The sequence below is a fragment of the Phoxinus phoxinus genome (genome assembly GCF_949152265.1).
Source record: "Phoxinus phoxinus genome assembly, chromosome: 3".
NCBI classification, from domain to species: Eukaryota; Metazoa; Chordata; class Actinopteri; order Cypriniformes; family Leuciscidae; genus Phoxinus; species Phoxinus phoxinus.
This window is the reverse complement of record NC_136878.1, coordinates 2216871-2244485: the sequence shown is the minus strand read 5'-3', so window position 1 is coordinate 2244485 and position 27615 is coordinate 2216871. Positions and strand designations below refer to the sequence as shown.

The 27615-nt window shown below is 37.5% G+C and overlaps 1 protein-coding gene across 2 annotated transcripts in view; it reads right to left on the bottom strand.

The window, feature by feature from the left end:
- mlxipl (MLX interacting protein like) overlaps positions 1–27296 on the bottom strand; it is a 52419-nt gene extending 25123 nt beyond the window's left edge. For both annotated transcript variants that reach the window (XR_013796883.1, XM_079607190.1), the window contains exons 1-7: positions 26518–27296; positions 18598–18704; positions 14677–14759; positions 14505–14594; positions 12782–12820; positions 5234–5408; positions 3291–3371 (exon numbers count right to left, since the gene is read on the bottom strand). Coding sequence is in view for 1 of the 2 variants with exons in the window: in XM_079607190.1 (XP_079463316.1) it covers positions 3291–3371; positions 5234–5408; positions 12782–12820; positions 14505–14594; positions 14677–14759; positions 18598–18704; positions 26518–26861 (919 nt within the window). In the remaining variant the exon portion in view is untranslated. The remainder of the gene's footprint in view (positions 1–3290; positions 3372–5233; positions 5409–12781; positions 12821–14504; positions 14595–14676; positions 14760–18597; positions 18705–26517) is intronic.
- Between the last annotated feature and the right edge of the window lie 319 nt (positions 27297–27615).

Here is a 27615-nt window from a genome sequence, read left to right as displayed (position 1 = left end):
AACACACAACACAGCTGACACAGGTAAACACACAACACAGCGGACACAGGTAAACACACAACACAGCGGACACAGGTAAACACACAACACAGCGGACACAGGTAAACACACAACACAACTGACACAGGTAAACACACAACACAATGGACACAGGTAAACACACAAGACAGCGGACACAGGTAAACACACAACACAGCTGACACAGGTAACCACACAACACAGCGGACACAGGTAAACACACAACACAGCTGACACAGGTAAACACACAACACAGCGGACACAGGTAAACACACAACACAACGGACACAGGTAAACACACAACACAGCTGACACAGGTAAACACACAACACAGCGGACACAGGTAAACACACAACACAGCGGACACAGGTAAACACACAACACAGCTGACACAGGTAAACACACAACACAGCTGACACAGGTAAACACACAACACAACTGACACAGGTAAACACACAACACAGCGGACACAGGTAAACGCACAACACAGCGGACACAGGTAAACACACAACACAGCGGACACAGGTAAACACACAACACAGCGGACACAGGTAAACACACAACACAGCGGACACAGGTAAACACAACACAGCTGACACAGGTAAACACACAACACAGCTGACACAGGTAAACACACAACACAGCGGACACAGGTAAACACACAACACAGCGGACACAGGTAAACACACAACACAGCGGACACAGGTAAACACAACACAGCGGACACAGGTAAACACACAACACAGCGGACACAGGTAAACACACAACACAGCGGACACAGGTAAACACACAACACAGCGGACACAGGTAAACACACAACACAGCGGACACAGGTAAACACACAACACAGCGGACACAGGTAAACACACAACACAACTGACACAGGTAAACACACAACACAATGGACACAGGTAAACACACAACACAGCGGACACAGGTAAACACACAACACAGCGGACACAGGTAAACACACAACACAGCTGACACAGGTAAACACACAACACAGCTGACACAGGTAAACACACAACACAGCGGACACAGGTAAACACACAACACAGCTGACACAGGTAAACACAACACAGCTGACACAGGTAAACACACAACACAGTGGACACAGGTAAACACAACACAGCTGACACAGGTAAACACACAACACAGCTGACACAGGTAAACACACAACACAGTGGACACAGGTAAACACAACACAGCGGACACAGGTAAACACACAACACAGCTGACACAGGTAAACACAACACAGCTGACACAGGTAAACACACAACACAGCTGACACAGGTAAACACAACACAGCTGACACAGGTAAACACACAACACAGTGGACACAGGTAAACACAACACAGCTGACACAGGTAAACACACAACACAGCTGACACAGTTAAACACACAACACAGCTGACACAGTTAAACACACAACACAGCTGACACAGGTAAACACACAACACAGCGGACACAGGTAAACACACAACACACACAAAAAGTGACCGCCCTAGTCGTAATCAGTCATTCACTGACCAATCAGTGTTCATTAGCAGAATGCTAGCGTGTTATGGGCAACAACAACTCAACCTGTAAGAAATTGAATGGACATAAGTTGTTTGTTTATTCAACTTTCGACCTATAACCCATGTTGAACTTGCAAAACCTACAATCAAATCTGAGATTTCTCAACGGCAAATGGGTGAAAGAGACACATTTAGCCGTCTAGCTCCATAGACTCCCATTAATTTTGCACTCGGGCGATCACCCCCAGTGGAACTCTGGTGGAACTACAACCAAAATTCGGTACAATAGGACTTAATAGGGAGTGGCAAGGCTCTCCGTAGATGGGCTCTGGTATTCTTTATAAATCTGTCCATGAATGAGTGAATGAAGCTGTTGTGCTAAAGTAAACTCATCCCTGATCACATGTTGTCACTCCTTCACTACTTCCACTCTCCAGTCATCGACTCTTTCACCTCTAAATGACCCGGTCAATGAGGAAGTTATCCAACAGTAGTCATCAACACCACTTGGAAACAAAGTATCTACAAGTAAACAGTACATTTGCCACCTATTTATTTTTTTACCTATTGTTAAGGCTTTTTTTTTTTTTTTTTTGCATTTCTAATTAATACAAATTATTTCAATTAGTTTACTACCCTAAAGGGACATGGTGAAGGAAAAAAAATTGAGATGGGAGGATCTTTACAATTATTGTCTAGTGACAATAAAACAAAACAAAAAACGTTTTATGAGTCAACACAAAGTTTCTCGGAGGAAATGCAAAAAGCATTCAAATATGTTTCCATCACCATGTCCCTTTATTTATACATGTTCATATTAATCACTGAATTAATATTAAAAATAATTGATTAATTCAATTATATGAGTCACTATATTTAGTTTAAATACAGATAAAACGTATTGTTCATAAATATCAATCAATTTACTAATATTGAACAATGATTGAATTTTCTTAATTGATTTATTTAATTACATTATTTATATATGTTTATAAATATTAATAAATAAATAAATACTAAAACTTATTAAAAAAAATATTATATTATATATACTGTATTATGACATTATTATATTTTATATATATATATTTATATATATATATATATATATATATATATATGTATTTAATTATATTTCTCATTAACAGATAAAACAATTTGTTCATAAATATGAATCAATATATTAATATGAAACAATCATTGATTTTTTTTACATTTACTTGTATATGTTAATGAATATTAATAAACAAATTAAATGAAAAATAATTTATAAAATAACTATTATATTATAGAATTTAATTTAATTATATATTCTATTTTATTTATGTTTCATTAACATTAAAAAAACGTTGTTCATGATTATTAATTAATATATGAATACTGAAAAATGATAAAATAATATTTAATTATATTAATGCTTATATTTAATTTCAATTATATGTCTTATTAGCATTCTACGACTCCATTTTCCTATTACTGGTACTCTTGTGCGTCTGAGGCAGCAGAACACGGGTGCAGAGCGACACACGGCATATAAAACAATTAAGTTAGAGTTATAAAATATAATAAAGACTGATATATATGACCCTGGATCACAACACCAGTCTCGAGTCGCACGGGTATATCTGTGGCAATATCCAACAGTACATTGTGTGGGTCAAAATTATCCATTTTTCTTTTATGCCAACAATCATTAATTTCACAAAAATCACCCATGTGACTGGTTTTGTGGTCCAGGGTCATTGAACTCACCTGGTATGTCCATCAGGTCGTCCAAGCTGGGCTGTAGTGGTGTCAAACCAGGCTGGATCATGTCTGCATTACTGGTGTAAACTGAGACGACAGGGGAGAAACGAACTGTAAGGGTGTGTGTGTGTGTGTGTGTGTGTGTGTGTGTGTGTGTGTGTGTGTGTGTGTGTGTGTGTGTGTGTGTGTGTGTGTGTGTGTGTGTGTGTGTGTGTGTGTGTGTTTAAAGGAGTTTGTGCATTTATTCTTATAAAGTTCCTTGTTTTAGGGCGTGGTGTCCTTCCTGAATGCATTTTATAAACTCATGTGACTAAATTCTCCATCGCTAAAATCTCTTAGAAATCCTACATTAATTAGGCAGGGCAAACATTATCTACCACTGAAAGATACATGTGTTGTGATATTGTTTAATCAGCCAAACATCCTTTTAATAAAAAAAGCTTAACACCAAGATACAGTGAAGAACAAAATTAATTTGTTCAGTCAAGGGAACTGTTTGAAATTTTTAATGTTACTGAGATTCACAAAGCTATGGAAATTTGTTCCCGCCACAGAATAAAACATTTTTAAAAAGATAATTGCTTTAATTTTATCTTTTAACTTTTTATCTCACAATCACAATTCTAACTTTATTTCTCACAATTGCGAGATATATAGTCAGAATTGCATGATAAAGTCGCAATTGCGTGTTATAAAGTCCAATTCTACGAAAAAAAAAAAGACTTAAACTACAAAAAAATATCACGCAATTCTGACTTTATATCACGCAATTCTGACTTTATATCACGCAATTCTGACTTTATATTACGCAATTCTGACTTTATATTACGCAATTCTGACTTTATATCTCGCAATTCTGACTTTATATCACGCAATTCTGACTTTATATCACGCAATTCTGACTTTATATTACGCAATTCTGACTTTATATCACGCAATTCTGACTTTATATCACGCAATTCTGACTTTATATTACGCAATTCTGACTTTATATCACGCAATTCTGACTTTATATCACGCAATTCTGACTTTATATCACGCAATTCTGACTTTATATTACGCAATTCTGACTTTATATCTCGCAATTCTGACTTTATATCACGCAATTCTGACTTTATATCACGCAATTCTGACTTTATATTACGCAATTCTGACTTTATATCACGCAATTCTGACTTTATATCACGCAATTCTGACTTTATATTACGAAATTCTGACTTTATATCTCGCAATTCTGACTTTATATCACGCAATTCTGACTTTATATCACGCAATTCTGACTTTATATTACGCAATTCGGACTTTATATCACGCAATTCTGACGTTATATCTCCCAATTGCGTGTTATAAAGACAGAATTGCGAGATATAAATTCTGACTGTATATTCGCAATTCTGAGATAAAAAGTCGCAATCACCTTTTTTATTTTTATCCTGTGTCGGAAACAAGCTTCCATACAAAGCTGATCTCGCATAAAAGCACTTAAAAAAAAAAAGTTAATATAATAATAATACAAAATGTCATTTGTGTCATTTCAAACATCTGCGACTTTTTTTTCTTCTGTGGAAAACAAAAGGCGATTTAGAAGAAATAGCACATCGCTTTTTTTCATATAATGAATGCAGACAGTGCATATCAGGCTCCAAAAAAATAAATAAACAGTCCATAAAACTTTTAAAATTGCCCAATAGCTCTCTTTCCATCCACCTATTTTTATGCACATTTTGGGAAATCACATTAAAAAAAAAACACCAAGTTATGCATGACTTCTAAAAATTTGCATAAAAAGAGGCGGATACACTTTTGATCCGATAAGAAGACGTGCATAAATGCAATGACAATGCATCTTGACGGGCCAAGTTTGATAATACACACTCATTTATTGGGTTTTGGAATGACATGAGAGTGAGTAAATGATTTGTGTGTGAACTATCCCTTGATGGACTCACTGTTCTGGCGGTCTCCCATCCAGGGACTGGGTTTCTGGGTCATGGTGAACAGTGTGTCTGAGATGTCCGACAGAAAGCAATCCAAGTCGAACATGTGCACTTCCTCGGATGCCGTCTCGGGCTCTGGATAAATCTCACTGGTCCATTTCTCCAGTCCTGTTCTGCTGATCGGACTCTGTGGAGAAGACACACGATTAGAGGAATCACTCGGGTCTGGAGGATGAAGCTCACACTGAACTTAATGTTAAAGCGGTGGAATAATGCCCTTTTCACAAGATGTAAAATAAGTCTCTGATGTCCCCAGAGTGTGTGTGTGAAGTTTTAGCTCAAAATACCCCACAGATATTTTTATATCGCATGTTAAAATTGTCACTTTTTGAGGGTGAGCAAAAATGCACCGTTTTGTGTCTGTCCCTTTAAATGCAAATGAGCTGCTGCTCCTGCTGGTTTATGTAAATTCTAGGGTTGGTGATGTCACTAAAATACTCAAATCATTAGCAACAACAATACAAACCACCTAAATCACATCAAAACTTATAAACACAGCATTTATGGTCTTCAACTGAACAGAAAAACAGTCAAAAACACACAACTAAAGAGAGGAAAGTTTGGTCAGAAAAGTTTGAAGAAAGTTTGGTCAGACACAATATCTCATCAAATCATTAGCAACAACAACACAAACCACCTAAATCACATCAAAACTTATAAACACAGCATTTATGGCCTTTAACTGAGCAGAAAAACAGTCAAAAACACACATCTAAATGTCAGAGCGCGTCACGTGATGCATCTGAACCAATCACGCTGTCAGACATTGACATCAGCCAATGAGATTTCGCTTTTAGAGTTAAATGCCCATTGTACTTTCACGATTGGTTGCTGATAAAAAGGAAATGACCATTTGTGGATCCGACAGCATTGTACAGGAGAGAGAGAGATAACCGTGTGTGAGATGACAGTGTGCAGACAGCGATGTTGATTTAAAACGCCAACTTTTGTTGAATTTATGAGAAACCTACAGACGCAAATAGACAAAGTGCAGTAAAATAAAGACCTAAATGTGTATTTTAGACTTTTTTTTCACCACAAGTCTGAAAGAAGACATGTTATTGAAGACAAATAGCTCTTAAAATTAACCAGTGAAAAAAACCCGATGTTTTTGCCTGCCGTGTCTCGCCATAACTCAGATATCCGTCACAATAGGGAAGAAAACACGACCACAATTCACATTTCATGCCAACTTCATCCAAAGCCCACCTGGCCAAGAAGACATCAGCTATTAAACATTTCAGAAGTTTTACATTTTGATGATTTCTTTCCCTTTAGAAAGATCTTGCACTGATTAATAATTCACAATAAAACCAGAAACGTGCATTACGAAAGCAAATCGTTGACTTTAACACAAATTTCCAACTCAGATTTGATATTTTACTCACGGATTTCATTGGGAAAATCTCATCTGCATGAGTTACACCAGGAGAGTCTTGCTGATCTTTCTACCGATGTTCGACACGGGCCGCATATTTATAATAAAACCCACAATCAGACGTCAGCGTCAATGATTGCGTCTTCTCTGAAAACTACCGGTACCTACATTTTCCACTTTCTTTTTTCTTACGCACAAAGGTGGCAAATTATAGTATTGGTTTGTGAGCAGGATTGGTGTGTGTGTGTGTGTGTGTGCGAGGGCTTAACGACTGCAGTTTAACACAAACGTGTAATAGACAGGAACCCCAGCCAGATCCCATTATGTTTTCATTTCCCAGTCTTTTTTTCCGCAGGTTTCTCCGTATCACTGAAGGACGAGCGGGTCTTTTGTTCCTGACCCAGTTCCCGCTGTCACACACTCACGTGTGTGGAGGACAAACGCAAACTCACGGCCTTCTACTGGCCCGATGACACACTGCGCCGCGACACCAGACGCTGCGGGGTAAACTGGGCCACGCGTGGGGGCTCATTGTAACACACATGCTTTAAAACTTTCCAAACATGCCAGCATGATGAAACTTAGTGTATTTACAAGTTGCCATATCTACACTATGGGCCCTATCTTGCACCCGCGCACAGCGACTTTTCCCTCCACAGACGCACGACGGTAAATTAGGGAATGAACTTGCGCTCGCGGGGGCGGTTCAGTGAAAAGAGGAGCGTGTTCCGGCGCAAACGTTCCCTGGTGATATTTTCCAGTTTTAGAAAACAACTCCTCCACTGACCAGGAGAAACCGAGTCTAAAGACAGCGGCGCCGCGCGTTAGTCAGATGCTATTTTAAGGGCGCGTGATTGGCCATTATGTAGCGTGTGCACAACACACACACTTTGATTCTCTAATATAAACAGATGCAGTAGTTTTCATTTTTGCAAATCATACATTATTACAAGGAAAGATATGAACACACGAGGGAAATCATTGTTGTGTCCGTGAAGATGTGGAAAAAATAGGCATAAATCTAGATTACACATTTACCTAAATTATTATACGCCTGTTTAACCGAAGCTAATATGTGTGTGTGTTTCTCCATCATCCTCATACAATGTCACTTCTCTGTGTTTTACGGCCCTGACGAGAGCGTCGGTCTCCTCGACTGTGAATCGCTCCTGGCGTGCGCCGGCAAACCCGCCGTTATAATAGCAATCCGCCGTTATAATAGCGATCCGACGTTATAATAGCAATCCGCCGTGGAACAAGCGCGCCGGCTCTTAAAGGGAATGTGAGAGGACGCTCTGATTGGTTTATTTCACGTTACGCCCAAACCACACCTATGAATAATGAAGACTTCAGACCAACACATTTTAGATTTGCGTCATTTATCCCGCCGGTATAATAGCAAAAGCGCCCGAGATCCGCCCGCAAAGTTACTTGCGTTTCAGAGCGTTACAATCGGGCACTAGGTGTGACCCTGGATCCCAAACCCAGTCTGGAGCCGCACGGGTATATCTGTGGCAATAGCAACTATACATTGTATGGGTCAAAATTATACATTTTTCTTTTATGCCAAAAATCATTAGGATATTAAGATCATGTTCCATGAAGATATTTAGTAAATGTCCTACCGTAAATATATAAAACATGTATTTGTGTGAGTGAATGCAGCACAATCGTGAACATAAATGCACAACTTTAAAGGAGATTTTCTCAATATTTAGATTATTAGAGATTAAAATTTTATTTATTTTCAGCTTTCAGGTGACATATAAATCTCAATTTAAAAAGAAATTGACCCATGTGACTGGTTTTGAGGTGCAGGGTCAAATATAGAGAAGAAATTGTGCCGAAATTAAAAAATCTTTGGAAGATATTACTGAACATTTATTTAAACATAACAACGTTTTTTCCATCTCTATTTGTGTGTTTATTTAAAATTAGACAAATCTGATATTATTTTAATCCTATATCTGTTATTTAACAGTTGAGATAGTTCTTTAATGCTGATCTAACCAGCAGAAGACATTCGTCGGGTTTAAACCCCAGTTGCGCAGGCGGGGCATGTTGTCACACTGCGTTACAATGAGCTCATATTAGAACTATGATATTCTACTCTAAACTTGTATGAATATTTAGAAACCATGAGAAAAAGGTGAATAAAGACTGAGAGTCAATGTTCAGAAATGATTCATTATGATTTGAACTGTTCTGTATAGCTGTGTTTAGTGGTGTGTTTGTTGTCAAACTCAAAATTCGTTTTTTGTTTTTTTATTACTAAAAAATGGCATTATTTTACATGAAAAAGTTAAAAAATATATTTTATTTACAAAATATTTTAGTTTGTCTTGTGTTTTTATTTGATTAAATAACGTATTGTCATATGGTCATGTTACAATGTGCCCCACGTATGGGGCATGTTGTCACATTTCACTTCCATTCTTTCAGGGTAAATAAAGAAAAAAGTATAAACTGTATTGATGAAACAAAACCACATAATTGTACTAGACACGAGTGGGGAAAAAATACTCTGAACCCGAAGAGGATTTACACAAACGTGTTGTTAGGTTGTGCCCCGCTCTCGCCTCCTTTCTTACTAAAGCCGGTTCACTGTGTGATTTTGGCTGCGATTTGGCCGTCTGACACAAATTTTGCAAATCCTTCATTCTGATGATTATGGCTTACAGATTATGAAAACCTTTTCACAATATTCTAATTTAGAATTTGGGGTTTTCATAAGCTGTAAGCCATAATCATCAAAATTATAACAAATAAAGGCTTGAAATATCTCACTTTGCATGTAATGATTCTATATAATATATTAGTTTCACATTTTAAGTTGAATTACTGAAATAAATGAACTTTTGCACCATATTCTCATTTTTCGAGTTGCACCTGTAACAGAAGTGCAGTGGATTCGCACCTTGCAGTATGTGGGTCAGATTTGATTAAGCGCTGTTGAAGCCCGAATGTGAGTTTCTTTGACGGCCTCGTCTAACAGAAGGAAAGATTAGCACTTTAGTCACTAAAAGCAATCAAATGACTCATTTCTCACCCATATGAGCGGCTGTGACGCAAATAAACATGCGCATTCACAATCACGTTTACTCACAAGGATGATCTTTTGAGTTTTCGGCCAGCTGAGCGAAGCAAAAACTGAAGGGCGACTATTAATAGAAATGCACTGTGCAAACATGACCGGCACCGCTAACCTACTAAAGTAAACGCTACTCTACTCTAGCAATCAATGATTCACACCAGACCACCATCTCAGCTGCGCTACGGCCCATACATGTGGAAGAGGCCTTCAGAAATCTCCCCAATAACAGAAGAAATCACAGGGTTGTGAACCAGAAGGTCGAGTGAAATCAAACAAATTCCGGACACTTCCCCGGCTCAAAATTTGATTTTGTTCATATTTTTGGGTTACACTTTATTTTAAGGTGTCATTGTTACAATGTAATTATATATTTAAGTACCGAGTAATATTAATTAACTACATGTACTTATTATAGAGACAGAGCGTAACGCGTCATAATCTGAAGGCCACGCCCACACCGGGGACGGGAGGGGACAATCCAACCGTCTCCATTGGCTCTGCATTGCGAGAGGCTCCTCCTCGTCATTTCTTGCTTCTAACTAAAGACAGAAAAATGTCTAAAAGCTGCTGTGTGACGAGGTGTACAGCAAACAAGCTAAGAAACCCAGAAATAAGTTTTTATAAGCTGTCGACCCCAGAAAACGAGCGTTTAAGGACTTAAAAGTGGATCAGGCTGGAACGAATGGGTAAATTGTGGGATCCTGACACTCAGTGTGCACTAAAAACACAGTTACGTGTGCAGTAAGTCATCGGTTCCCAACAGGGGGTCGCGGCCCACAAGGGGGCCTCAGCGAGCTCTGTGGGGGGGTCACGTCATATTTTTTAAAGTTTTGAGCAATGAGGATTAAATAAAAGTCCTTAACTTTTTTCTGTTCGAAATTTACAAAATTTATATAATGAGCGAGTTCATCATGAATCCATTTTCCAATCCGTGTTTTTGTCTGATCCTGAACCACTGGTACTCCTATAATAAGTGTTTACATTGGGACTATTTTACACGGGTTCGGATCGAGGAGCCCAGGACCTGCGTGACTCGTCATAGAAGTCACAGAGAGAAGTAGTTCCGGCTACAATGTTCTTACGAAAGACGCATTATTCTGTTAATAAATGCAAGTTTATTATCGCTCGCTATAGCGCCAAAAATAAAGCCTCACATTGATAAAGCCTCACTAATAACATGCAAGTATTGAGTTCCCAGACAGCAGTCATTTAGTAATAGCATATTCTTTTTTTTTACTTACACACCAGTGTGAATAATGTTATTGCATTTCAAATAGGGCCAGTTTATAGGCTACTCCTAGGCTTACGTTTTTAAATTACAAAGGGCCTACTGATGTTTTTGTTATTGTATTTTCAATATTATATTTGTGCATAAACATATCTGGTTATAGTAAACATACCGTTTGTTTGAAAACAACATATTTTGTCATCCTTGCTGCAAGCTTACAAGAGCGATAATATCATTAAATGTGAAGAGGGCACTAAAATATTTTCTTGGGAAAATGGGGTCTCAGACAAAAAAAGGTTGGGAACCACTGCAGTAAGTTAACCCTCTGGGAACGAATTGGGCGGTACCGCCCAAAATGGCATACTTTTACAAATGTGCAATTATCTTCAAAACTATTAATGATAGAGAGGTGCGGTCTTTTTTGCCGTCTTCCTCAGATTCCGCTGAAAACAGTGATGTTCCGTTTGTATTATACACACACTTCGCTGTTGCGCAATACCACTGCATAAAAAGGCCAATGAAATCGATGTTGTTAGGCAAACTCCACCAATGGAAAAATTGCCGCTGGGAGGATTTTTTTTTTTTACCCAATCAGAAGAAGGTTACCATGACGTATTCTAGCCAATCAGAGGACTCTGTAGCCTTCAACATGTACAAACAAACAGCATCGAGTGGAGAATGAATGAGACAGATAGCGAACGGAGCGGAGTATTACAGAGCGCACAGAGATCTATATAAGAGAGAGACAGAATAACTTAAATAGCATTATTATTGTATTGTTTAAGCACTTTTATGATGGGAAGCAGTAAAAGATTTATGGCAGAACAAGCTCTGGAACAATTACTGCAAAGTAAATCTGCCAGGTTGTGAGTGTGTCTGTTCTTCAGAGCAAGCAGGTCTCATTTAGTTCGAAGCAGACGCTTTTTCACGCCTGGGACTGTTTGTAAAAAAAGTTCCTTATTTCATTGTTCTTAACACATTTGATTGAACAATTACAAATGGCTGTCAAGCAAAGGGTTTGACAAATATTTTTTTGGTTCAAAAACTGTTCACTATTGTTGTGTGAGGGGTGATTTTCAGTAATAAATGACAAAAATCAAATTTTCGTTTTTGAAATTCTCTCGATTATTGTACATTTTTCACTCATACTTCCTTTATAAACACATTAGATGCATGCTTATGTTAGCTTAGGGTCTTCTGAATCCATAGATACCAAACACATGGTGTTCCATCTCCATTACATATGGTTTATAAGCCCAAATGTAAAAATAGAGAAAACGGACCAAAAAGGGCTTAGTCCCCAAAGGGTTAAACATGTGGTCACTGGTGAGTCAAATATCCAAATGTCAGTTTTATATATTATATTTCTGTAAGATAAGCAATCCTGTATTGCCGATTACGTTCTCCTCCAGCCGATTACGTTCTCCTTTGTATGCCTGTACCTCAAGAAGTATTAAATATATCTCAATATCCTTTTAGATTCTGGTTCTAAACAAACTTTCCTATTGGTATCTTTATTTTAAAGGCCCTCGATGGTTTAATCTCAGAGATATGGACATGTTGATGTGGCCCCGTGAGTCATTTGTAAACATTTTCAGGGGGTCACTTTGCATTTACAGATGATACTTGTGTTCTTTTAAAGAGCAATATCTGAAGAACAAATAATGTTGAAACTAGAAATGAAATCGAAATTGTGATTTTTGCACGACCTGTGAAACCAGACGCCATAGTTAACCAAAAACTATGACTACTTGTCATTTATTGCATTAATATGGTGGGCAAGTTCCTCTGTGATCTTACCTTCTGTAGCATGGACAGCAGATCTTTGTTCTTCTGAAGCTAAAAAATAAAACAAAAATAAATTAATCAGAAATAGCAGTGCTTTACAATCCTAAAGGAGATTACAAATCGTCTTAAAATGCTGAATCTTATCTTATTTTAGTGATGGGTCAATTTTTCGGATCTGGTTTTGTTCACTTTGTAAGGGTGACTGACCGGGGTCAGAGGTTTTAATGGCCATTCCTGTGAATATTGAACTTTGGGTTCTTGAACCAAAGAGCAAGATTGCAACAGTATCCCAACAGAGTGGTATAAATGCAGTGTTGTATGACGAGCTCAGGTCTGGTTCCTTCAGAAACACCATCACATTACATATTTTGTATTAAAGTCCCCCTGTGGTGAAGTTTCTAATGTTGTTTATGTGTCTATATGGCGTTTTTAATCTGCTTTAAGACAAACCATGTGTAAATTCATAAGTATTTTCTCTTTAAAACTGCAGTGAACCAAATGGTTTTAACAATGGTTTTAAATCGCTGGTGTTTCTGACGTCACACACTACCTTGTAACCAATCAGATCAACGTGTGATCGTCAACCAGTGGATCTCTGAGTGAGTTAGTGAGTGAGTGGAGGCGGGGCTCATTTGCATATTCATAGAACTGTGTAACCAATCAGATCAACGTGTGATCGTCAACCAGTGGATCTCTGAGTGAGTGAGTGGAGGCGGGGCTCATTTGCATATTCATAGAACTGTGTAACCAATCAGATCAACGTGTGATCGTCAACCAGTGGATCTCTGAGTGAGTGAGTGAGTGGAGGCGGGGCTCATTTGCATATTCATAGAACTGTGTAACCAATCAGATCAACGTGTGATCGTCAACCAGTGGATCTCTGAGTGAGTGAGTGGAGGCGGGGCTCATTTGCATATTCATAGAACTGTGTAACCAATCAGATCAACGTGTGATCGTCAACCAGTGGATCTCTGAGTGAGTGAGTGAGTGAGTGGAGGCGGGGCTCATTTGCATATTCATAGAACTGTGTAACCAATCAGATCAACGTGTGATCGTCAACCAGTGGATCTCTGAGTGAGTGAGTGAGTGAGTGAGTGAGTGAGTGGAGGCGGGGATCATTTGATATATTCATAGAACCACGCATACTAAATGAGGCGAGGGTGTCGAGTTACATTCAAGCTATTTCAAGGTATGACGATTTTTTTTCAAGAATAAAATGTTTAAATATGTAATTTTGGTGATCAAATATGAGTTTTAAGGGATAAAATAATTGAATAGAAGAGGACTTATAAAAAAAAAAAAAAAACTAATTTCAGGAAGTAATGGCCGCATTTTAGAAATCACTTAAACTTTTTTGTGAAGATGTCTATAATCATGTCAGTAATTTTATGGTGGGATTATTGGAGTGATAAATCGATATATCATCCAGAATGAAAAATCATATTTGGAAATTCGGAGATTATCAGTTTAGCAACGATTGGCCAATTACCAGAAATGTTTGTTCCAAATTCTTTCTTTTGTCAAATCCTTAAGTAAATATTAAGTAAATATTGAATGCAAAATAAATTTTCAGCAATTGTATGGATATCTCACATGCTGTATTATATCTTTTTTCATTATAATGGTAATTTTGGTATTTTTTCTTTTTATGACTGGACCTTTGATTATAGGATGAGCCAGAATACCGTCCGGCACAATATCCCATATAATCGACCCATTATATTCAGTTACTCACTCTTTTCTTATAGTAAATCCTCCATTTGTGATATTCTTTGATCACCACCTCTATCCGTCTCTTCCAGTAGCTTCCCTCCAGAACAATCGCCTGCGAACGGCATAAATAAACACATTCATAATAAAATATCTTTAAAAAATAAACTGAAATGCATTTATGGCTTCAGACTCACCTCGGGTTTGCCGTGGGCATCCGCCTCCGAACCCTCCAGCGGCGTGACAAACCCACACACAGGGTTCTTCCTTTTCTCCACATCTAAAGCAATTTAACATCATATTTCATTTTTGTAGTCCATTATTCACTTCTATAATTACTGGTTCGGTGGTACAAGCACGTTACTTTTTTGTAAGGGTAGGAAGAAACTTTAAAGCATTGCTAAAAATAAAGGTTTTTTCATGGTTCCATGAAGATCTTTTAAACTTCATGAAATCTTTGCGTTCTACAAAAGGTTCTTTAGATTAAAAAAAATAGTTATTTGAAGAACTGATCGCTGAAAAGATTATTTTTGATTGATTATTGAGGGTGTATTCACACCTGCCTTGTTTGGTTCGATTGAATCGAACTCTAGTTCGTTTCCCCCCTTGGTGCGGACCTTTTGGGCAGGTGTGAATACAGCAATCGAACTCGGGTGCGGACCAAACAATCGAACCGAGACCCAGCTGAAGAGGTGGTCTCGGTACGGTTCCAAACGAACTCTGGTACGGTTCTTTTACGATGTGAACATGAACCGACCCAATATCGGCCCAATATCAATATCGACCCAATATTGTTCGTTCAAGTGCGAAAGAGGCGCGCTGTCTGGCCACACGATACTGATGCACGTCTTTCTGCGCATCGTGTGTGCGGAATGGAATGAATGAATGTGTGTGCGCATCAGGACATTCACATACAGAGCGTTCTCTTTAGTCAAATCGCGCATAAATGCTTTAAAAGCATTTGCATGAATACGAGCGAGTTCATATAATGTAACGATAGTTACAATACAAGGATGGTGGGGGTGGGGGTGCTGCGTTAATTTACGTTAAACTGGTCAAACTTAATCGCAAGCGTTAACGTTGACAGCACTTGTTAGCAGTATATAGCCTACAATAAGAATCTCATTATTTGAATGTGTGAACATATCCCCTCTCTATGAATCAAAACGTTATACTTTATATCCACTGTCAGCGTCCCATGGTAGGCGCACATGAGAGCATGTTCTCTCCGCCGGAACCGCGACCGTCTTGCAGCACATCATCGTATAGATGACATCATGTCATATGATACTCATTAGTTTCTTTATATTGCGTTTGTAGAGAATAACACAAAAACAGTAAAAGAACAAATATTGCAGTACGAAATATCTCCATCGAGCCTTTTTTTTTTTTTTGCACTTCCTGATTTCCCTACTTGAGAATCCTTGTCCAATGAATGGACGACCTTAGCACACGTGTGGTTTTAGTTAAAAATTTTGGTTCACTTGCAAAAAGAGCAGTGTGAAAGCGAACCGTACCAAACAACAACAAAAACAAAATTATTTGGTCCGGACCAAAGCAAGTGAACTATCGGACTTTCCTGGTGTGAATACACCCTGAGTGTATCAAAATATTATAAAGCATTTTTCACAAAACACTATGTTTCAAGGCAGATTTACAGGACAACATGATGTTAATGTTTATGATATCTTCATGCCGTATATATTAGGGATGCGCAATATATCGGCCACATATCGGTATCGGCAGATATATGTTAATTTTTATTGACCCAATAAAAAAGTTTGGCCGATATATTAAAGCCGATAAATAATGTATTATTTCCTTCAGCTGAGAGACTTCAGATGCGCACTGTTCAACATGATGATTATGAATTGCTTGAAATATGATTGAAATCATTTCAAAAAAGGAAAATACAGTTCAGTGCAACATGTGCAGCGCAAGTCTGTCATATCGGCTACATAAAATTATGATGAGAACATTATTATGATTGTGTGCTGGGAAACATTTTAATGGTGAGACTTTTGTTTTTGTAATTAGGCTCTCAAAAATTATATAAAATTTTTGATTTTGATTTATCGGCCAATATATCGGTTATCGGCTTTCAAATATGAAGAATTATCGGTTATCGTCTTTCAAATATGAAGAATTATCGGTTATCGACTTTCAAATATGAAGAATTATCGGTTATCGGCTTTCAAATATGAAGAATTATCGGTTATCGGCTTTCAAATATGAAGAATTATCGGTTATCGTCTTTCAAATATGAAGAATTATCGGTTATCGGCTTTCAAATATGAAGAATTATCGGTTATCGTCTTTCAAATATGAAGAATTATCGGTTATCGGCTTTCAAATATGAAGAATTATCGGTTATCGGCTTACAAATATGAAGAATTATCGGTTATCGGCTTTCAAATATGAAGAATTATCGGTTATCGGCTTACAAATATGAAGAATTATCGGTATCAGCCAATTTTTTTTATATCGGTGCATCCCTATAGATCTTTTGATTAAAAATAATAATAATTCTTTAAGGACTGACCGCTGAAAGATTCTTTTTGGAAGCTCAAACTGTGAAAAAACGCCCTTTGGAACCTTTTGTTTTTAAGGGTGTATCAAAATATTATAAAGTTAGGTCTTGTAAACCATTTTTCACAAAACACAATGTTTCAAGGCAGCTTTACAGGAAAACATGATGTTAATGTTTATGATATCTTCATGCCGTATCGCCCTACACGAGTATACTGTATATATTAGGGATGTGCAATATATCGGCCACATATCGGTATCAGACGATATATGTTCATTTTTAATGTTATCGTTATCGGCCCAATAAAAACATTTGGCTGATATTTTAAAGCCGATAAATAATTTGTTATTTCCTTCAGCTGAGAGACTTCAGATGCGCACTGTTCAACATGATGCTTTTGAATTGCTTGAAATATGATTGAATTCGTTTCAAAAAAGGAAAATACAGTTCAGTGCAACATGTCTGTCATATCGGCTACAAAAAATTATAATGAGAACATTATTATGATTGTGTGCTTGGTACATTTTAATGGTGAGACTTTTGTTTTTGTAATTAGGCTCTCAAAAATTATATAAAAATTTGGATTTAGATTTATCGGCCAATATATCGGTTATCGACTTTCAAATATAAAGAATTATCGGTATCGGCTGGGTATGTTTATATCGGTGCATCCCTATAGTTCTTTAGATTAAAAAAATTATTATTATTTGAAGAACTGATCGCTGAAAGATTCTTTTTGGAAGCCAAAACTGTAGGGGAAAAAATGTTAGAACCTTTTGTTTTATAAAGTTAGGTCTATTTTATTTGTAAAGCATTTTTCACAAAACACAATATTTCAAGGCAACTTTACAGAAAAACATGATGTTAATGTTTATTATATATTTATGCCATATAGTTGCATTTAGCAGATTAGAGGTGGGCGATAATATAGCTTACATATTTCAGAAGATGTAACCGATCAAGCTGTTGAGATTTGCTATATAGTATACATCGCCCTACACGAGTATACTGTGTATATTAGGGATGCATGATATATCGGCAACCATATCGGTATCAGCCGATATATGTTAATTTTGAATGTTATTGATATCGTTATTTTTAATGTTATTTTAATACATTGTTATTGTTCTAAAAACAAATATTCAGATTTATCGACCAATATATCGGTTATCGGCTTTTAAATAAAAAATTATCGGTATCGGACAAAATTTTCATATCCCTAGTTTATATGCGGATAAAGCTGGACATACTCAAACATACAAATTTATATAAAGAGCTGGACGATAACATAGTTGCATAGTAATAGGCAGTTGAGATTTGTTATATAATATCGCTTTATGTGAGCATACTGTGTATAATATGCAGAAAAGGTTGGATATAATGTATATATAGAGATCTGTGCAATAATACAGTTTACATTTTGTGATGATATACTTAATCACGCAGCCGAGATTTGCTATAGCGAACACACACTGAAAGGATGTTTTACCAGTTTAACAGTTTTGAGAAACACTTTTACATAAGAGAAATGACATAAATAGTGAGTAACTAAGTAAGTAAAGTCTAGAAATGAGATTAGGAGACTCACATTGAATGAACCAGGCCCTCCAAATGCCGTTATTCAGACGGATTTTATCCCTCCACAACAACCTCAAACCTTTGAAAGACTTCCACTTTGGAGACACGATCTTCCCACTGAGAAGAAACACAAACATCAATGCAATTAACACTTTATGTGTACGCTGCACCATAATGCTAGCCAAGTAAATACAAACAACATTAATGTATTGAAAGTGCAATAAATAAAAAAATTTTAATCAAAATTTTTTATGTTTCAGCAGTGTCATAAACACCGGTGAAACTCGAAAAATTAAAATGCAAACGTTCATTTATTACAGTAATTCAACTTAAAATGTGAAACTAATATATTATATAGACTCATTACATGCAAAGTGAGATATTTCAAGCTAGGGCTGTAAACAATTAATCGCGAATAATCGCATCCAAAATAAAAGTTTGTGTTTACTTAATAAATGTGTGTGTACAGTGTATATATATATATATATATATATATATATATATATATATATATATATATATATATATATATATATATACAGTATATACACACACACACACATATATATTGTATATATTTAAGAAATATTTGCATGTATATAGATTTATATATAATTTATATTATATATAAATATAAATATTTTATATATAAATAACAAATTTTTCATAAATATATACATGCACGTGTGTGTATTATATATATATATATATATATATATATATAATAATTATACACTGTACACACACATTTATTAAGTAAACACAAACTTTTATTTTGGATGCGATTAATCGCGATTAATTGTTTTCAAGCCTTTATTTGTTATAATTTTGAGGATTGCGCCTTACAGCTTATGAAAACCCCCAAATTTAAAATCTCAGAAAATTTGAATATTACATGAAATCAATAATTAAAAAAGGATTTTAAATACATTAATGTCGGCCCTCTGTAAAAATATAATCATGCATATGTACTCAGTACTTGGTTTGGGCCTTTTGCATGAAATTATTGCATTGAAATTAACCAGATCAAAATAAAATAATCATACACATAAATAAACTTTATTTGAGACTATGACATATGGGTCTTGATGAATTTGCTAAATAATGGTGAAATCTTCCCTTTTCACCCGATGGCTCTTTATAAACATGCTTTTTCCACCCAACAGGCACTTTAAATTGTGCTTGCAGTCAGAATAATTTCATCAGTCTAATGCGGCGACACATCTGACGACACTTTACACCATTTACTAGTGCATTTAATCTCGAAAAACACGAGGCAAGTGAACTAAGAGCGTTGTGTGCACTCTGTTGCTAAGAGTCCAGTGAGGATGATTGCTCAAATGTGGGATATGGCTGGAAGCCTGACAGACTAACAACACTGATAGGACGTCATTGAGCTAGAAGAAGTAACAAAATATTATGTTCCTTCTTCCTGTATATGCCCTTTCTAGGATATTTAAGCCAGCAGCTGTATCACCCTGTAGCCCAAGACTGGTTTCCCACTGAAGCTAAGCGGGGCTGAGCCTGGTTAGTACCTGGATGGGAGACCTGAGAAAACCAGGTTGCTGCTGGTAGAGGTGTTAGTGAGGCCAGCAGGGGGCGCTCACCCTGTGGTCTGTGCGGGTCCTAACGCCCCAGTGTAGTGACGGGGACACTATACTGACAAAGAGCGCCGTCCTTCGGATGAGACGTTAAACCGAGGTCCTGACTCTCTGTGGTCATTAAAAATCCCAGGATGTCTTTCGAAAGAGTAGGGGTGTAACCCCGGCATCCTGGCCAAATTTGCCCATTGGCCTCTGTCCATCATGGCCTCCTAATCATCCTCATATATATACTGATTGGCTTCATCACTGTCTCCTCTCCACCAGTAAGCTGGTGTGTGGTGGGCGTTCTGGCGCAATATGGCTGCCGTCGCATCATCCAAGTGGATGCTGCACATTGGTGGTGGTTGAGGAGATTCCCCCCTTCTATGTAAAGCGCTTTGAGTGTCCAGAAAAAGCGCTATATAAATGTAATGAATTATTATTATTATTATTATATGCTTCTAGGATAAGTGCAGTTGTGGAGTGCAAATTATTTACTTCCAAAACTTTATTGTCAAACAAACACCTTTGACCTAAAATTAAAGAGATTTTAAGTTAAAACTTAGTTAACACTTTCACATGCTCATGGTTCTCGAATGCCGGTTAATGGTCACATGAAATGTTACTTTCTGACTTTTAACGGTACATTTTTATGATTTAAAATTAATTTAATTCAAACCAATGCAGTTCCTGCAACAACAAAAAACCTAAATCATTTTGAGAAAACATTAAAAAGGAAAGGTAAATGGTAAACAAGTAGATTTTTTTTTATTTTCTGAAGAAAATGTGAGTGGTGCATGCAAAACTCTAGGGTGGCATTGTTTAATATATAGGGTTAGAAGTAGGGATGCACAATATATCATTATCGGCTGATATATATTTATAATTGTATAATGTTATCGTTACCGGGCCAATAAGAATCATAAAAAAAATGGCAGATAAATAATGTATTATTTCCTTCAGCTGAGACTCTTCAGATGCGCACTGTTCAACATGATGCTTTTGAATTGCTTGTAATATGATTTAAATCACTTTAAAGTAAAATACAGTGCAAGTCTGTCATATCGGCCACATACAATTATAATGAGGACATCATTGGGACATGGAGACATTGTATACTTTTGTTTTTGTGATCAGGCTCTCAAAATTATATATAAAAATTGGGTTTATATTTATTTGCCAATTTGTCGGTTATCGGCTTTCAAATATAAAGAACTATCGGTACCGGCCAACATTTTCATATCTGTGCATCCCTAGTTAGAGATTTCTGCAAAACCTTAAAGGGTTATTAGCTCACCCCAAAATTTTAATTATTCCATACCTAGCTCACCCTCAAGCCATCCTTGGTGTATATGACTTTCTCCTTTCAGCCAAACATAATCTGTTATATTAAAAATATGCTGGCTCTTCCCAGTTTTATAATGGGAGTGAATGGTAACTTAGATTTTGAAGCCAAAAAAAGCACATCCATCATCATAAAAGTAATCCATACAAGGGCCAGGGGTTAATAAAGGCCTTCTGAAGTGAAGCGATATGTTTATATAAGAAAAATATCCATATTTATAACTTTATGGAACTATAATCTCTGGCTTCCGGTAACAGCCGTACGCAAGTCGAGTTCTGGTGGAAGAGTGACCTCTGACCCGACGCATGACGAGCGACCTCTGACCCGACCCATGACGAGCGACCTCTGACCCGACGCATGACGAGCGACCTCTGACCCGACGCATGACGAGCGACCTCTGACCCGACCCATGACGAGTGACCTCTGACCCGACGCATGACGAGCGACCTCTGACCCGACCCATGACGAGCGACCTCTGACCCGACGCATGACGAGTGACCCGACGCATGACGAGTGACCTCTGACCTGACACATAACGCATGACCTCTGACCCGACACGACGAGTGACTTCTGACCCGACGCATGACGAGCGACCTCTGACCCGACGCATGACGAGTGACCTCTGACCCGACGCATGACAAGTGACCTCTGACCTGGCGCATGACGAGCGACCTCTGACCCGACGCATGCCGAGCGACCTCTGACCCGACACATAACGCATGACCTCTGACCCGACACATGACGAGTGACTTCTGACCCGACACATTACGAGCGACCTCTGAACCGACGCATGACGAGTGACCTCTGACCCGACGCATGACGAGTGACCTCTGACCTGACGCATGACGAGTGATCTCTGACCCGACGCATGACAAGTGACCTCTGACCTGACGCATGACGAGTGATCTCTGACCCGACGCATGACAAGTGACCTCTGACCTGACGCATGACGAGTGACCTCTGACCCGACGCATGACGAGTGACCTCTGACCTGACACATAACAACTGACCTCTGACCCGACGCATGACGAGTGACCTCTGACCCAACACATGACCTCTGACCCGACGCATGACGGAACCTCAGACACGCTTGACGAAAGTTCAAGTTCAGCAGCTGCCAGTGTCTCTATAGCACGCAGTGTGTTTATCGTGCAATTTATACGCCCCACACACCACTACCAAACCTACCCTAACCAACCCATGCGTATCCTATGAACGTAAAAACTAATTTTCGCGTATAAATTACACGATAAACACACTGCGTGCTAAAGAGACGCATTTAGTGTGATCGGGTTGCGACATCACAGTTGATGAACAGCAGCCGTTCCTCTTCGGGTCAGTCTAGTAGGCCTATTTTAATGCCAACTGTAAATGTATATCAAGTAGGCTAGCAAACACCGTTGCCATTCAGCAGCGAGTGTGACACCGTGTGCAAAATGTTTTAACGAAGTTCCAACACTTCTTTATACAAGGCTATACTGTGTGTGTTAAATATTTCTGCTCAGTGTCAGATATTTCTCTGCTTAAAGTAAAAGTCATAATATGTGAAGACAAAATGTTGATCTTAAAGGGTTAGTTCACCCAAAAATGAAAATAATGTCATTAATGACTCACCCTCATGCCGTCCTCATGCCGTTCATCTTCGGAACACAGTTTAAGATATTTTAGATTTAGTCCGAGAGCTTTCTGTCCCTCCATTGAAGCTGTATATACAGTATACTGTCCATGTCCAGAAAGGTAATAAAAACATCATCACAGTAGTCCATGTGACATCAGTGGGTTAGTTAGAAGTTTTTTGAAGCATCGAAAATACATTTTTGTCCAAAAATAACAAAAACTACGACTTTATTCAGCATTGTATTCTCTCCCGGGTCTGTTGTGAATCTGCGTTCACGACTCCGCAGTGACGCCGCTGACGTTAGACGCTGACGTGTTATCCGGTGCGTCCGAGCTTCGTTTACAGTCTGAGGGAGACGCACGATGTAAACAAAACAATCTTCGCAAACATGTCTAAGGATTTTGACACAGAGGAAGACTTGCATTTTTTTGCCCATCCATATTTATTTGAACCCGAATACACGGACGAGATAACACGTCAGCAGCGTCTTACGTCAGCGGCGTCACTGCGGAGTCGTGAACGCAGATTCACAACAGACCCGGGAGAGAATACAATGCTGAATAAAGTCGTAGTTTTTGTTATTTTTGGACAAAAAAGTATTTTCGATGCTTCAAAAAACTTCTAACTAACCCACTGATGTCACATGGACTACTTTGATGATGTTTTTATTACCTTTATGGACATGGCCAGTATACTGTATATACAGCTTCAATGGAGGGACAGAAAGCTCTCGGACTAAATCTAAAATATCTTAAACTGTGTTCCGAAGATGAACGGAGGACTTACGGGCTTAGAACGACATGAGGGCGAGTCATTAATGACATTATTTTCATTTTTGGGTGAACTAACCCTTTAACTTAAGTGTTTTACATCAGTAGCCTATTAAACGACACAATAGCTCATTTAATCAGAAAATATTTAACAACGCATGACGTATTGATGAACGCGGAAGCCCAGAGGATAGAGCAAAAACAAAACACAGAATTAGAAGTCTAAAACTAGAATTATTAAAGAGAAATGTGGGAGGAGCTTGAGTTTGTTGTCCAGCCCTGGATAGATGCATTTTTGGGGGCTTCAAAATCTCTATTAAAATCTCTATATTTAATTATCTGAATTATTTATTTGATTTGTATGTCATTCATTTATTGTTGTGAGGTCATTAAAAGGTAAATGTTTCTGGGTCTGGAATTAATAGTTGATTTAACTAAATTTGTCTTTCTTTCTTTTCCCGCTCTATTATTTTTTATTTATTTAATGTATTGATGTACTGAATTGTAATATGACTGGAATTGAATTTGAATAGTAAACTAGTGAATTAACTTTCTTGTGGTTCCTTGTTCTGTTGTTTTATAATTTATAGTGACATCCCTATAGTGTAGTGCTTCTAATGAGGGATTAATTCAGTAATTGTGGTGGTTTTTACCCCTGGCGCCCGAACCCAATAATTTAAGGCCAAATACCGTCACAGAAGTCAGTTACTATTCAGTTTCAGTTTATTCATTCACAAAAAAAATGAATACACTCCGTGTTCGTCTGAAAGTAAATTATGGGATACTTTTTGGGTGAACTAACCCTTTAACCCTAAATATGATCAATATAGTGACAACAAATGTGGTACAAATGCTATCAGAGACTATTCACAGTGTTTTTATGGCGCAGTATCTGTATCTCAATGGCCAATAACAACAGTCATAATGCTATTGTCATATGTGGTGATACGAGTAGATGTTTTTGATAGCCTTTCTAAGCTGACATGATGTCTCGTTTCATCTGACGTCGGGTCATTGGCATGTCATAAATCGCCACTGCTGACTCACGGCCAAAGTCATACTGACGGTGCATTACTGTCTGGTGCTAGCATTAGCATATGGGAAACAGCAGAGAATAAATTATGTTTAAAGTAAAGGAAACACTGCAAAACCTTAAAGATAAGTCTTTAAATTTAGGTAAATCATGTATTATAAGCTGTTGAACACCAGCATACTGACAAAAACACTGTACAAATTGGCTCAAAAAGCTTTTAATGGGCCAACATGCAAACCTAAAAGAAGGTTTAAAGCAGGATTGCCCAAGTAAATGTCTCGATATACTGCTGTAAATGAGACATTCAAGAATCTGGTCAGAGGTGAGACGGCTAGAAAATACAGTGCTGTCTGTGTGTTGCATCATTGTGGGTGAAGAAAGAAAATCTGTGTATGTTTTGGAGAAAGTGGCGTGGGTTCCTCTACCCTCGTTATTCTGTAACTCTCACCTCGTTTCTCTCCCAACTCCTATCAAAGTCCAGAGGAGGGTTTTTTTTTTTTACTCAGCCGTTTCGAAAGCAAGACTGAGTGGTGAAACTTTATTAAAGGGGTGGTTGAATATAATTTCACTTTTCTAGCTGTAGTTAGTGTGTAATGTTGCTGTTTGATCATAAACAACATCTGCAAAGTTACAACGCTCAAAGTTCAAAGTAAAGGGAGATATTTGCTTTTAAAGAAATCGCTTTTTAAGGACTACAACAAACGGCTGGTAGGAACTACACGACATTCCTCCCGGGTTAGTGACATCACCAACCCTAAAATTTACATAAACCCCGCCCCCGGAACACGATTTATAGATTATCAAGACAGAATATGCTAATCAATGACTAGAAGATAACTACACATAATCTACATAAATTCATCAACTAACCATTCAGAAATGTTCTGTTGCTTCTACATGTTGTCACCTCTTCCAAATTACACAGTGTAGCTTTAAATAAACCTGAACCTGAAAAACGTATTTTAATTCATATTTTGGTAATATTGTATTAGCCTTATTTTGTTTGTAATTTGCTTTTTATTAACAGAAATGAGATCAAATAACAAAAAAATCACTATCGTGATATATATCGTTATTGTGTAATAAGAATTTGGTCACATCGCCCACCCCAATTCATGACAGTTAAAGTTATGATACTGCAAGCTTGCAATAAATATCACTGAAAGTGGATTATCTAAATAGAATTACGTTTTCGTTTACAAATAGTTTGACATGTAAACAGTGATGTGAATGAATGATGAATTATATTTGTGTACTTAATGGTTATATTATGTAAACATTGCAATGAGGTAGATCAAATAACGTTTTATGAGGTAAAAATTTAAGTTAAATTATAAATTTAACTGCAGTTTGGATGTTTTGTATCAATATAAACACAACAATATAAAAAAATATCAGTTAGCCTAACTTACATGCACTGTTTTACAGTTATGTGAACATTGCAGTGAGGTGTAAGTTCAATTTATCTGTACTTTTAACTGTTTTATAGTTATGTAAACATTAACATGAAGTAAATTTGTACTTTAACTGTTTATAGTAAAGCAGACATTGTAAATTCGAGTTAAATTATAGGTTTGTTACCTGTATGCCAGTGTCATACATTCAAACAGGCGCGTGAGAGTTGGGTCGATGCTCAGTCGTCTGGAACTCAATGGACCGAAGCGGTAGGTCTGGCAGTCCGGTTTAGTAACAGTGTCATAATTATCATAATAATTATAAAGAGCTGCGCTTCTCCTCCTGACTGAGTCGCTGTGAGGCGAGGAAACCATGAAATGCCCGCTGTGGATCACTTGAGTCCGCCGGACCGATCCGAATCCCACTGCTGCGTCCACACTGGGCAAGTGGTCATCCGGATCCGAATCAGATTCCGAATCCGGTCCGATTTGATTGGGTTCTGCCGTTTCTGAGTACTCTGCTTTTGCCATAGTGTTATTCTCTGCTGTCACGCTGTTCAAAAGCAGTCACTGAGAAAAACGCCATCTGAGTGAGGAGGCGCGTGCACGCTCTGCCCCACTGCATACTTAGTATGCAACAGGTCAAAGATCAAGCGTGATAGAGTGATCAAAACTCACTGATTAAAACCCTGCATTGAGTTGTTTCAAACTCTCCGACGCAGTTTAAACTCGCGCACAATTGTGTAAGAGTTGATCTCTGATCTCTGTTGTGGTGGCATCATGTTGGTAGATGCTATTATTAGTAAGAGTCTATTTGATCTGTAAATATGTCCTGGTCTAGTAGAGGCGCGTGCACGCCATGTCGTAATAACACCGTAAATACGAGATTTCAACTTGTAAAAAGCATTCGCGTCCTCGGTAGAGCTCGTAATTTAAAATTTTGTAAGCTGGGAATCTTCTGAGAGCTCCTAGTTGTACCACGTGACCGAATAAATAATAAATTCTGACCCTTTTTTGAGTATTTGAACTTTGTGCTTCTTTTTTTTTATACACAGCATATCTTGTAAAAACAGATCTGTGTATTGTTATATTTATTTTAAGAAATATGAATTAAAATTAAATAATATATATATTTTAAACAAATTATACAGTTTGTATAAATAGTGTATTTATTTTATTTTATACCGGTAAATAAAATATATTTTTAAGGCAAACAAAAGGTCACGTTTCATAACTAATACGTTATCACAAAAGGTAAAATAATCATACATTCATAAATAATTAA